The sequence below is a fragment of the Canis aureus genome, chromosome 18 (genome assembly GCF_053574225.1).
Source record: "Canis aureus isolate CA01 chromosome 18, VMU_Caureus_v.1.0, whole genome shotgun sequence".
In the NCBI taxonomy this organism is placed as follows: domain Eukaryota; kingdom Metazoa; phylum Chordata; class Mammalia; order Carnivora; family Canidae; genus Canis; species Canis aureus.
The window spans coordinates 53689442-53701580 of record NC_135628.1 but is presented as its reverse complement, the minus strand read 5'-3'; the positions used below and the strand labels follow the sequence as shown (position 1 = coordinate 53701580).

The following is a 12139-nucleotide window of genomic DNA, read 5'->3' as shown; positions in this document are numbered from 1 at the left end:
CAAACTCACAAGAATAGGGATCCATTTCCCCCAAGATGGCTCCTTTAATGTCAATTTCTCTTAAAGATTTATATTGAATCCATGGAACTTTTCAGAGACTTACTTTAGCCAAAGACACAGAAGACAATTAAAAGACCTTACCACTTTCTGCTAGAGCAGCAGCCACTTCATTGAGAGTGGAATAGATGTTGCAAGCTGCCCATCGGCACTGTGCCCCCAGCGCACCCAGAGTTTCCATAAGCACCTATATTAAACAGAAAACAGGAGATCAACAAGGCTGGCCAACAATTGGTCAAGGAGATTAAGTCTATACATTTGACAATGAATAAGTTTATCAGGAATAACTGAGGCCAGTGACTTTCTTTCTTTCTTTTTTTTTTTTTAAAGATTTTATTTATTCATGAGAGACACCGGGAGAGAGAGAGAGAGAGAAAGAAAGAGAGAGAAAGAGAGAGGCAGAGATATAGGCAGAGGGAGAAGCAGGCTCCATGCAGGGAGCCCAACGTGGGACTCAATGCCAGGACTCCAGGATCACGCACTGGGCTGAAGGCAGGGGCTAAACCACTGAGCCACCCAGGGATCCCCAGCCAGTGACTTTCAAATTGTATAGAAATTTTGAACAGAGGGCAATGGTAGGGGTAGGCATGGGGAAAGCTCCAGCTGAGCTCTTTGCTTTTTTACCTATTTCATATATTTGGGCTTCCTTATAAGATTTAATTAAGCCAAGAATTTTATAGCCAGAACATTTTTGAAAAACCACCAATTTATAGTTCTGCTTCTTCTGAAGATGTAGAAGACTGCAAGAGAAGCTCCTATCCTAACAACAAAAGCCAGATAAGCTACAAAACCATAACTTTTCTTGAGCCCATCAAAAAGCTGAGGTTGTAAAGCAACCAAGTGAACTGAACTCCAAAGTGACAAAACTCTTTAAGGAGTGAGGGAACACTGCTTCACCTCTGACAGAGCACAGGAAGATGTGGGTGCCACATAAAGGAATTGGAAAAAATTAGCTAGAATTTCAATGAACTAGTAAAGGCTGAGTGGGGGAAAGTATATCAGTTTGGAATTTCTGTTAGCCCTTGGCAAAAGGAGATTTCACACTCACGTGCAATCTCTTTTCCAGGGGGCTTCCACCCAGTGCTCACAAGAAAGACTGGGGGCAAAGACCTGAACCAGCTGTGCTCAAAGACAGGCATGAAACCTGGACACTTTTGCCACACTCTTCTCTCATAAGAAGCAAAAGCCTTAAGCTATAGGAAGACAAGCAAAAATTACGCCTGCCACCAGGGACCAAGCAAAGATCCATTGCTTCTCGAGAAGAGTGGAAGGAAAAACTCCCTGCTCCTCGTAGAGAAGCAGGAAACCTCCTTGGGCTCAGGACCCTGCACTGATACAAAGTACAGGCACACACATCAGAGATACTGCAGGTTTGGTTGCAGACCACCACAATAAAATGAATATCACAATAAAGCAAGTCAAATGAGAGACACCTGGGAGGCTCAGCCATTGGGACTCTGCCTTTGGCTCAGGGTGTGATCCTGGTCTCAGGACTGAGTCCTGCATCAGGCTTCCTTTGGGGAGCCTGAATCTCCCTCTGCCTGTGTCTCTGCCTCTCTCTATGTGTCTCTCATGAATAAATAAATAAAATAAAATCTTTTAAAAAAAGCAAGTAAAATGAATTTTTTGGTTTCCCAGTACATATAAAAAGTTATGTTTACACTATACTGTAGTCTATTAAGTATACAATAGCATTATATCTAAACAAAAATGTGCATACCTTAATTTAAAAACTACTTTGTTGCTAAAAAATGCTATCACCTGAGCTTTTGCCAAGTAATAATCACTGATCTACAGATCACCATAACAAACAATAATGAAAAAGTCTGAAATATTTGTGAGAATTACCAAAATCGTGACACAGACCCATGAAATGAGCAAATGCTATTAGAACAATGGCGCTGATTGATGTACTTGATCCAGGGTTGCCACAAACCTTCAATTTGTTTAAAAAAAAAAAAGGCAATTATCTGTAAAGTGCACTAAAACAAGGTATGACTGAAAGATTTGCTACCTTTCTAGGAGAAGCAGGGAAAGGGAAATATCTCCTGCACAAGACCTATCCTATCACAGGCAAAGCAAATTTGGCTGCTACAGAGAGAAGAGACAGGAATAAAGAAGAGGCCCTATCCTCACAGAGCTCTGCCTAAGACTGAGGCAGGATCAGGAGATCCAAGAACCTCACTTGCCCTCACCATGAGCCTAGCTCTAGGAAACAAAGAGTAACAGCCTAATGTAGCAGGTAGAGAGTGCATTTGAAGAGAGAGATGACACTCTGAACTCCTGTGGCAAGCATGTGTAGAAGCAACTAAAAGCTGAGCATGAAGCCAAAACGCCGAAGAGAGCCTTCTGGTAATCTCAAATCACAATGTAACAGCTGCCCACTACTGGAGGAATCTGAAGCCTATGGTGCAGAATAACAGAATTGAAATACAGCCCAATTTATGGCAATAATGAAAACTAACAAATCATCCATAATAAAATTTCAAGACACACAAAAAAGTGGAATAAACCACCCTTTCCCCACACCATTGTTCAAGAAATCAAGTATTCAAGAGAACAAGGCTCTAAGATGAACTAGATGCTTGATCAGACAGGAACTTTAAATTAGCTACAATGAACAGGTTTACATTAAGGGGTCTAGTGAAAAGATGGACAACATCCATGAACAGATAGAGAATTTCAGCCGAGAATTGGAAACCATAAGTCAAACAGAAATGTCAGAAAAAAATTTCAAAGGTATTAAAGATTATGAATTCTTTCATCAGACTCACCATCAGATTAGGCATATTTGAAGATAGAATCAGTAAACTTGAAGACAGATCAATAAAAATCACCAAATTGAAATAAAGAAAAAAGAGTGTGGAATAGGAATCAGAACAGAGCATCCAAGATCTATGGAACATTATCAAATGGTTTAACACTCATGTAATTGGAGCCCTAGCAGGCAATTATTTTCCAAAATATGAAATTAAAGAGGACCCAGGAACAATGATATTCCAATAGCAAAGAACACAGTAGTGTCCAGATACATTAAAAGGAACCAGGCTCCTTGAGAAATGGCTAATTCCTGGGCTAGGGTAGAGAATGTACAACATAAGCTTAGATAATCATATACCAGAAGCAAAGAAGTGCTCAAAGAATGAGAAGGATATGTAAAAACAAAGAAGTCACAGAAGCCAGATTGAAGGGGCTCCCCCTGGACAAGTCTGGAACAATTTGAGCATCATAATAAATAATGATAGTAGTGGATTATACTCTATTAAATAAAATAGGAAACAATGATTCATACAAATAAAAATAAGTAAATAAATGAATAAATTGGAGGCTTGATGAAGAATGGGATGTTTGCATAGTTTCATATTACTCACAAAATACTTTTTAATTACAAAGACTTCTACTTTTCTAGTGGAAAAGTCTAGCAGACACTACTTCAAGCAAAGGATCAAAATGAACATCATTTTGGCAAATATAAATCAAATCGGAATCAATGTGTCACCTGATAAGATTCAGTGAAAAAAATGTAGCATCATTTCCTACCAAAACTGCATGGCCTGAATTTAATAATAAGGCATCAGGAAAACCAGAATTAAGCACATTCTACAGAATAATTCATCTATAATTTTTAAAAGTGTCAAGGTCATGAAAGTCATAGAAAGACTAATGAACTGTTCCAGACTAAAGAAGACTAAAAGATGATGATTAATGAGGTATGTAACTATGGACTGGATCCTTTTGTTATAAAAAATATTATTGGGACAACTAGTAAAATACACATGAGGTCGGAGGATTAGATGGTAATATAAGTCAATGTTAATTTCCTAATTTTGAATAGTTGTACTGGTTGAATGAGAGAATGTCACTGTTTGTAGAAAATACACACTAAAGTATTTGTGGGTGAAGGAGCATCAGGTTGGCAACTTACTCTCAAATAGCTAAGAAAAAAGTGATCCGTACTTGCAACTTATCTATAAATCCACATTTATTTCAAATTTTAAAAATGTTTTATTATTTAATTTTTTTCTGTTTTTAAAGATCTTTTTATTTATTTGAGAGAGAGAGAGAGCATGGGGGAGGAAGGGGAGTGAGTGGGAGAGGGAGAAGAGAGCTGCCTGCTGAGCAGACAGCCCAATGTGGGGCTCCATCCCAGGATCCTGGGATCATGACCTGAGCCTAAGGTAGATGCTTAACTGACTGAACCACCCAGGTGCCCCTTAAAAACATATTTTAAAAAATTATTTTAAAAAATTTATTCCATCGATTTGATCCTGACTTACTTTTATTTTCAGTATATAAGATAGAGGTAGAGTTCTTTTAAAGAAGGTAGTATACCACCTACTGCTTTTCTTTTTTTAAAAAAGAATTTATTTATTTGAGAGAGAGCATGGGCAAGGGGAGGAGCAAAGGGACAAGTAGACTCCCTGCTGAGCAGAGAGCCCAACACAGGGCTTGATCATGACCTTAAGCCAAAGACAGAAGCTTAACGGACTGAGCCACCCAGATAGGTGCCCTTCATCTACTGCTTTGATTACAAACTATTTTAACAAGAATAAAGCTTTGATTAAAAAACTTGTTTTAAAATTTCCTGATTGTAGTTAACTCTGAGTACTGGTACTTTTCATGTTGTAAAACTCTTATTTTCTAATATTTCTATGCTAAAAGAATTCTAATTTTGCTCTAATTAAAAAAAAATTGCAAACAACTCCACTAATTTAGGCTGACCTCCTAAAGTAATTTGTCCAAGGTCACATAGTAAATTAATAGCAGAACTACTCATATGTCTTCATTTGTAGTCCATACTATGTTTCGATATTTGATCCCATTTTTTCCCCTTTCATTTTATTTTTCACCTTAAATAATTTCTGAATTCCTATAGCTAGGATTCTTGAATTTGTTAAACAAAAGAGGGATACTGAGACTTACCAAAGTGATTAATCAAGGCCAAGAGTATAAGAACTGTTCAAAGAATTCTAAGTCAAGACTGCTGGCTGTTAGGGCTTAAGCAGGAATGAAGGCAGGCAGGAGTGGAAGGAGGACAGAGCTTAGAAGCTGTTTTTATTTTTTTAAGTTTTTTTTTTATTCATAAGAGACGCAGAGAGAGAGAAGCAGAGACATAGGCAAAGGGAGAAGCAGGCTCCATGCAGGGAGCCCGATGCGGGACTCGATCCCAGGACTCCAGGATCATGCCCTGGGCCAAAGGCAGGTGCTAAACTGCTGAGCCACCCAAGGAACCCCTAGAAGAAGCTGCTTTAACCAACTTTCAATCATGACTATAGACAGAGTAGCAAAGGAATCTGGTTATTAGAAGGAACTATGGAAACATGCCTAAAAAAATATAGATACAAGTCATTTAGAAACACAGATAGGAAACCACTAACTATGATGGTTATGTCTGGAACATGGGATTATAGGAGACTGCCTTTTACACTAACCATTGTGGTAATGATTGAGTATTATAAAATGAATATGAACTACTTTTGTAATTAGAAAAATAAAAATAGAGATTAAAAATAAAACAAAGTCCTTTGTAATTATTTTTTTTAAAGATAAAGAAAAAATGTGTGTGTGTGTGTGTGTGTGTGTGTGTGTGTAACAATGAAATAATATTAAAATTGGTAAACTAATTTTGATTACTCCATTCAAGGGAAAGTAAAAGAGAACATAGAATGGTGGTAATGTTTGGTAAACCAGGGGGTAAAAAAGAAACTAGATATAATTTAGCAACATGAGACAGTACAGAAGCACTTACTATTTTAAGACACCACACTGAAGTCTCATGTCCCTGACTGGGGAAGCCCAAAAAAGATTTCAAGAGAGTTTCTGCCTTGATTCATTAGTCTGTAGCTCCAAAAAGAGACAGCTTTTTAATTTATTATATTAATTTTGGACAGCAAGGTTTTTTTTCCCTTAGAGAACATGTAATCCAGAAGAGTCTTATGGTAAAGATGTTAACAGTAGTTGTCTGGTTTTAAGGACTCTGCTGTACTTAATTAGGAAGTGGCCATATAAATAAGTGTTATGCTTCAGGAGATAATCTTTTGAAAGTTGATCTAACCATACAGATGACCGGAGTCTTATAAATCATACAAAAGATTTCAGACCATTTCTCAATATATCAGTTTCCTGTAATGGTCTCATTATGGTTGGCAATTCAATATCTCTTACATCTTTGATGATGGCTCTGAGTCAGTAGTTCTTAATAGAGGAGCTCTGGAAAACTGTGGGGGCATTTTTGATTGTCACAATAACTGGGAGGGGAATGATTCTGGCATCAGAGGATCAGGATCAGAGGTTCCGATACTTTGAAAGTGCAGGCCAGTCTCTTACAACAAAAACCACACCATATTTTGTAGTTTTCAAATGTTCCAATGAAAGTTCACATGGGTGAGAAACCTATTTATAATGATCTAAGTTTAGAACCTTATTAAACTTACACATAAACAAAAAATATTTTTGTAGTTTTAATACAAAATAATAACTTCCAGAATGCAACAAGTGTATAAATTAAGAGAAAACACACTTTTTGTTGTTCAAAAATTTAAAAAGTTGTTTATAGTTTATTATGATCAGAAAATCAAATAATTTGATTATGCCACTCTGATGTTCTAGAACCAGTAACACATTTCAATCTCCCTTGGTGGTATTCTCATTCAAATAATGCTATGAGGAAGTATAAATATCGGAGTATTCCACTATACTTGTGCCAAGCAGTTACTACAGAAATACACATTTCATTATAAATTACTTTTTTTATTCCTCCTTCATATTTAAGATTTTATATTAATTTCTTAAAAAATTAAATGTATCTAAGTATGTTATATTTGAATTTCATTCTAAGATAATACAGGGACATTGCAAAAATAACTTTTATAAAAAGGAGACACTGAATCTGATAGTGGTGAGAATAACTGGTCTAAATCAATCATGGTAATCCCAGTTCCTTTGCCAGGACTGGTGGGCCATGGGCATGTGATCCAATTCTGCTCAATGACACATAATAGAATATCCTGGAAGACTCCTGGGAAAGGTTTTCTTGCTCTTGGGGGAGAGGAAGAAATGGTCCTTACTCTTCATGTCTATTTGTAATCATCTTGCTATGAGCCTGAGGATGAAGTAAGCAAGTGACAAGGCAGCTCCAAGAAAATCATAGACAGATGAAACTGGAGCCCTGAGATCCCACATCTGAAGTCTACCTTACCTCTGGACTACAAGCCATGTACTATAATAAATTCCTTGTCATATGAGCCAGGTTGAATCAAGTTTTTCTTATGTGCAGCAGAAAGCAGCCAAGGAGAGCTACCTTATAGAAATGACACTGGAAGGGAAGATAAAGGGAAGCAGTGTATCACACAGAAAGCATAAACTTGGGACTCAGATATACTGAAGTTCAAATCTGAATTCTATGATTTACTAGTTGTATAACTTTGGACAAATTACTTAAAGACTCTGGGCCTCAGCTTCCTTGTTTGTAAAATAGAAATACGAATACCTGCTTTACCTGGCCATTAGGAGGATTAATGAAATAATACTTGTTAAGCTCTTAACTTGCTACTTGGCATGTTGCAAGCACTCAAGAGTGGGTGGCTATTATCAACTATTATTATGTAGAGAAAGAAAAAGGACTCACAGCAGTCTGAGCAGTGATGTGTGTGCAACCCACAATTTTCGCACCAGCCAAAGGTTTTTCTCCTTGAGCTCTCTTCCTCAAAGCCATCAGTGCAGGCATTTCTGAAAAAGCACAATATATACACAGTATCATTAGAGAGGAAGGAATGAGAGAGAAAGAATAAACAGAAGAACTTATTCTCTTAAGGTAAGATTTCTCTCCCTATCAGGTTCTTTGTTAGACCGGATTTCTCATGGGGTCAAGACATTGAACCTGATTTTTCTTTTATAAAAGACTCTCAGAGGCAAATGTTCCAGAATTCTGATTCCCTATCCCCTAGTCCTCCTTATTCACTCTTTCCCTTTTTCGTTGTGTAGGAGTTCCTTCTATACCCACTAGAGTTCACTCCCTCCCCATAGTGTTTCCTAAGTTCAGATCTCTTTTGCAATAAGTATTCCTTAAAAGTACACTTAAAGGATGCCTGAGTGGTTTAGTGGTTGAGCGTCTGCCTTTGGCTCAGCATGTGATCCTGGGGTCCTGGAGTCAGTATCGCTTTGGGTTCCTCACAGGGAGTCTGCTTCTCCCTCTGCCTGTGTCTCCTCTGCCTCTCTCTCTTTATGTCTCTCATGAATAAATAAAATATTTTTAAAAGTAAAAAAAAAAAATATAAGCATACTTAAATTCCACAAGCTACTAGACCCCAGGACACAAAAATGGATTAACATGGACAAAAAGATATAGGCAGAAGAAGTGCTTGCTTTTTTTTACCTTGTTCAGCAATTTCAATTTCTCTTCGTCCAAACTCTGCCTGCTTGATGTTCTTGACACAGAAGTCGCTGCTTCCCTTAGAGTTCTTTTGCTGCTTATCCCTGGGAGATGTCTCATCATCAGAGCTATCTGTATAGGAGGCCGCTGAAATGACAGAATAAGAAACCCTCAGGGAAAAAATTGGCTTCCTTGGAAATTCCAAACCATGGAGTGAACTGCGGCTTCTCTAATCATCCAACACCACACAGATGTACACCTAAATAAAAGGCACCAAAAATGACACTGTGGAGCTGGCTCAATCACCTCCTGCGGAAAGTGCTATCCACAGGTCAGAAAGAGGCAGCTGAGAGAGGTTGCCAAAGACATGCCCTCTGGATGGCATTAACTTGGAATCTATGGCTAAGAATCTTCAGAACATGAGAGGTCCTTGAATATGCAAAGAGAGAGAGGTTACATCATGGTGGCATTATGTTAAAGTTCTTAGTTCAAGATCATGGTCATTAACCTATGGGTTTCTGGAATCCATGCTTCCCCTCTTTGTCTGCTGCTTAGATGCCCAACGTAATTTGTGTGTTAGTACAATAACTGAACAGATAAGACCCAGAGAACAAGAAACCCATGGGAAAATAATTAAGAACCACACAAAAAGTGTTTGTCTGACATAACAGAGCTTTCTTTTTAAAACTGGCTCTGATGAGGCTGAACTATGCCTGCAGACCCAATTAGATATTGACAATGAAGTATTCACAGTGTGCTCTCCCTTCTTGCTGGCCTCAGGGGGTCCAGCAGTGGGCATTTTAGGTTCTCAAAGAAAAGAATAAATCCTCCTTTGGCATACTAAAATGTTCTGATGATTAATCCATGTAGCAATATATGCTAGAGGATAGAAGGTCTCAGACTTCTGATTGTGGCTAGCAGGTAGCTGCTGCTACTCATAGGTTTAGCTGAGGTATTTTCGGTCTTCATACAATTCTGTAATTGCTAATTATTTGCTGGAGAATTTAATTTCCTTCCATGATTTATGTTTAAGTTTCTGAGGATAGGGCAGCCCCGGTGGCGCAGCAGTTTAGCGCCGCCTGCAGCCCAGGGCGTGATCCTGGAGACAATGGATCGAGTCCCACGTCAGGCTCTCTGTATGATGCCTGCTTCTCCCTCTACCTGTGTCTCTGCCTCTCTCTCCCTCTGTCTCTATGAATAAATAAATAAATAATCTTTAAAAAAAAAAGTTTTTGAGGATAGTTTCTTTCTGAGTAGTCCTCAAGGTTTGCTGCAGGATTTTTTGTGGGTTTTTTTGAGGAAGAGGGGAGTTTGGAGGATATAAAGCTCTGTTTATAAGGCATTACATGTCTCTCAATGGGATAAGAAGGACTTCTATCACCTTTAAGGGGAGAAAACTGCAAATGCTCAGAACTCCTAAAGCATATGGCACTTTGATCTACTTACATCCAGAGAATTAAGGCATTTCTGGGATTTCTTAGTAAAGGATCTGTATCTGGGAGGGCTGTAAAAGGCAAGTCTGACCTTGCCCAGTTAATCGGGCATGGCACTACAAAATGTTTGGGCAGCAGGGGCCCGAGTGTCTCTCATGGAGCTGGAAAACTGCCTGAGAACAAAGTCCTAACACGAGGCAACAAGAATGAACACGGGCACCAAGGGAGGTGAGGGAATTAGTAAATCCCCAAAAGGACTTTTGTTCTTGAAAGGAACTAATCTGTATAAAAAGTCTGTGGTTCTCCCTCCTAGGGTGAGCAAGAGTTCAAAGTACCTTTGGCACCAGAGACCAGAAATAGCTTCCTGGGCAGTCATTTGTTTCATTAATCAATACTCAGAAATAGCTTATGCATTGGAGGCATAGGGGAACCATGCTTCTACCACCTGAGGGAAGAAAGATAATGGCTATCCCTAATCTTGATCATAGTTTATAGCATAATTGCTTTTGAAGAAAGTGTTTACATTCAGAATATCCTGAAATTTCAAATCCTTTTCTAGAGGCATGATGATTTCTATGTTTCCCAATGGCCATTTAAATATAACTGTTATGTATATGTTCTGGAGTCAGACAGACTTTGACGTCTCAGTCTCTGTTTCTGGGTATATATAAAGTAAAGGTGTTCCAGAACCTGATTAATAGAATTGTTAATTAATTCATGAATCCACTCATTCACACATTCAGTTGTTTATTCAACAAATTTTTATTTTGTGTCTACTAATGTACCAGACAGAGTCTAAGTGCTGGGTATACAAGAACAAATATGGATTGTCTTTAGCTAGGTGGAGTTTTCAGTCTACTAGGTTAAGTCAGACATGAAATAACTAATTACAAAATTAATTGGAGTTTTTCTTTTCCTATGGTTGTAATATGCACTATGAAGCAGACTGTATAATAGGAAGACGTGACTTTCAGAGTCAAGTTGTTGAGAAGATAAGATAGTTTATTTTTTTATTTTATTTATTTTATTTTTTATTTTATTTATGATAGTCACACACACACACACACACACACACACACACACACACAGAGAGAGAGGCAGAGACACAGGCAGAGGGAGAATCAGGCTCCATGCACCAGGAGCCCGACGTGGGACTCGATCCCGGGTCTCCAGGATCGTGCCCTGGGCCAAAGGCAGGCGCTAAACCGCTGCGCCACCCAGGGATCCCGATAAGATAGTTTAAATAATGTACTTAGTGCAATGCTTGGCATAAAGTAATTAACTACTCTATAAATGACACCTCATATTATTGTTGGCTTTTGCGAATATTTTTAATTCAGTATCAGATATAACATTAAAGGCTCTTTCTCAGCTTCAGGACTTTGAATGGGAAAGGAATGACATGCATACAATATTATTTAGCAGTTCCTTTTTTTTCTACCTCTGTCATCTACCAATCTAACCAAGCAGCAGGTGGTTGGTTGGCAGTGATGATAAAGGTTGAGACTGGAGTCCTAACTCTACCCAGAATAGCATTCCTCTCCTATGTCTCTCTAGCTTCTAAGGATGAGTCAGGGTAAAAAAACTCACAAACAATAACAAAAATAACCCCCCAAATTTCCCCTTAGGAGAAGCACTCCAATTTTTGACTTGAGTTGTTTTCTTCTATTCCAAGAAGAAATTATTATACCATCTCCCTATTCTGAAAAAACTCCCCAAATACAGTATTTTATTTTCTTCATAGTAATCAACTGGTTATAGTTAGTTCAATCAATATTTTTATTTGAGTCACAGTGATTTGTTTTCAAAGAGTCCTTTGTGCAGACCTGTTATCACGTGAGAAACAAAACCATCAGTTCTCTAGAGTGTACGAATATGTGAATGCAAAATGGCTGACAGACCCAGATCAACAGAGAATGTTATTTTTGTAAACACAGTGAACAGATTATTCCTGAACTAGCATGACATTTGTTTTTTGAATCTATATTTATTTGTCACTATATTTAAAGTAGCACATTCATGAAAATATTTGAGAAAGGTTTTTTTCTAAGAAAATTTAGAGAAACCTAACACATATGTATACACGTGTTTCCATAGTTTCTAAACTGTTTACAACTGTCACACTCTGAAGCCCAGAGCCATAATTCAATAAAAAATGGACAACTTATAATCAAAGCAATAACCAACTGAAGTATAGCTGAGACCTTAGCTCTAACTTTACCTCTAATTGGTTGTAACCAATTTTCAATTTATCCAACTGTAAAATAGGGAGCATAAC

General features: G+C 38.0%; 1 protein-coding gene across 10 annotated transcripts in view; it reads right to left on the bottom strand.

Moving 5' to 3' along the window:
- AHCYL2 (adenosylhomocysteinase like 2) overlaps positions 1 to 12139 on the bottom strand; it is a 164669-nt gene that overhangs the window by 27487 nt on the left and 125043 nt on the right. For 9 of the 10 annotated variants that reach the window (XM_077857303.1, XM_077857300.1, XM_077857301.1 and 6 more), the window contains 3 exons: positions 8432 to 8575; positions 7685 to 7785; positions 142 to 244 (listed from right to left, as the gene is read on the bottom strand). In XM_077857303.1, coding sequence (XP_077713429.1) covers positions 142 to 244; positions 7685 to 7785; positions 8432 to 8575 — 348 coding nt within the window. The remainder of the gene's footprint in view (positions 1 to 141; positions 245 to 7684; positions 7786 to 8431; positions 8576 to 12139) is intronic. The other variant, XM_077857302.1, reaches the window with a different exon arrangement.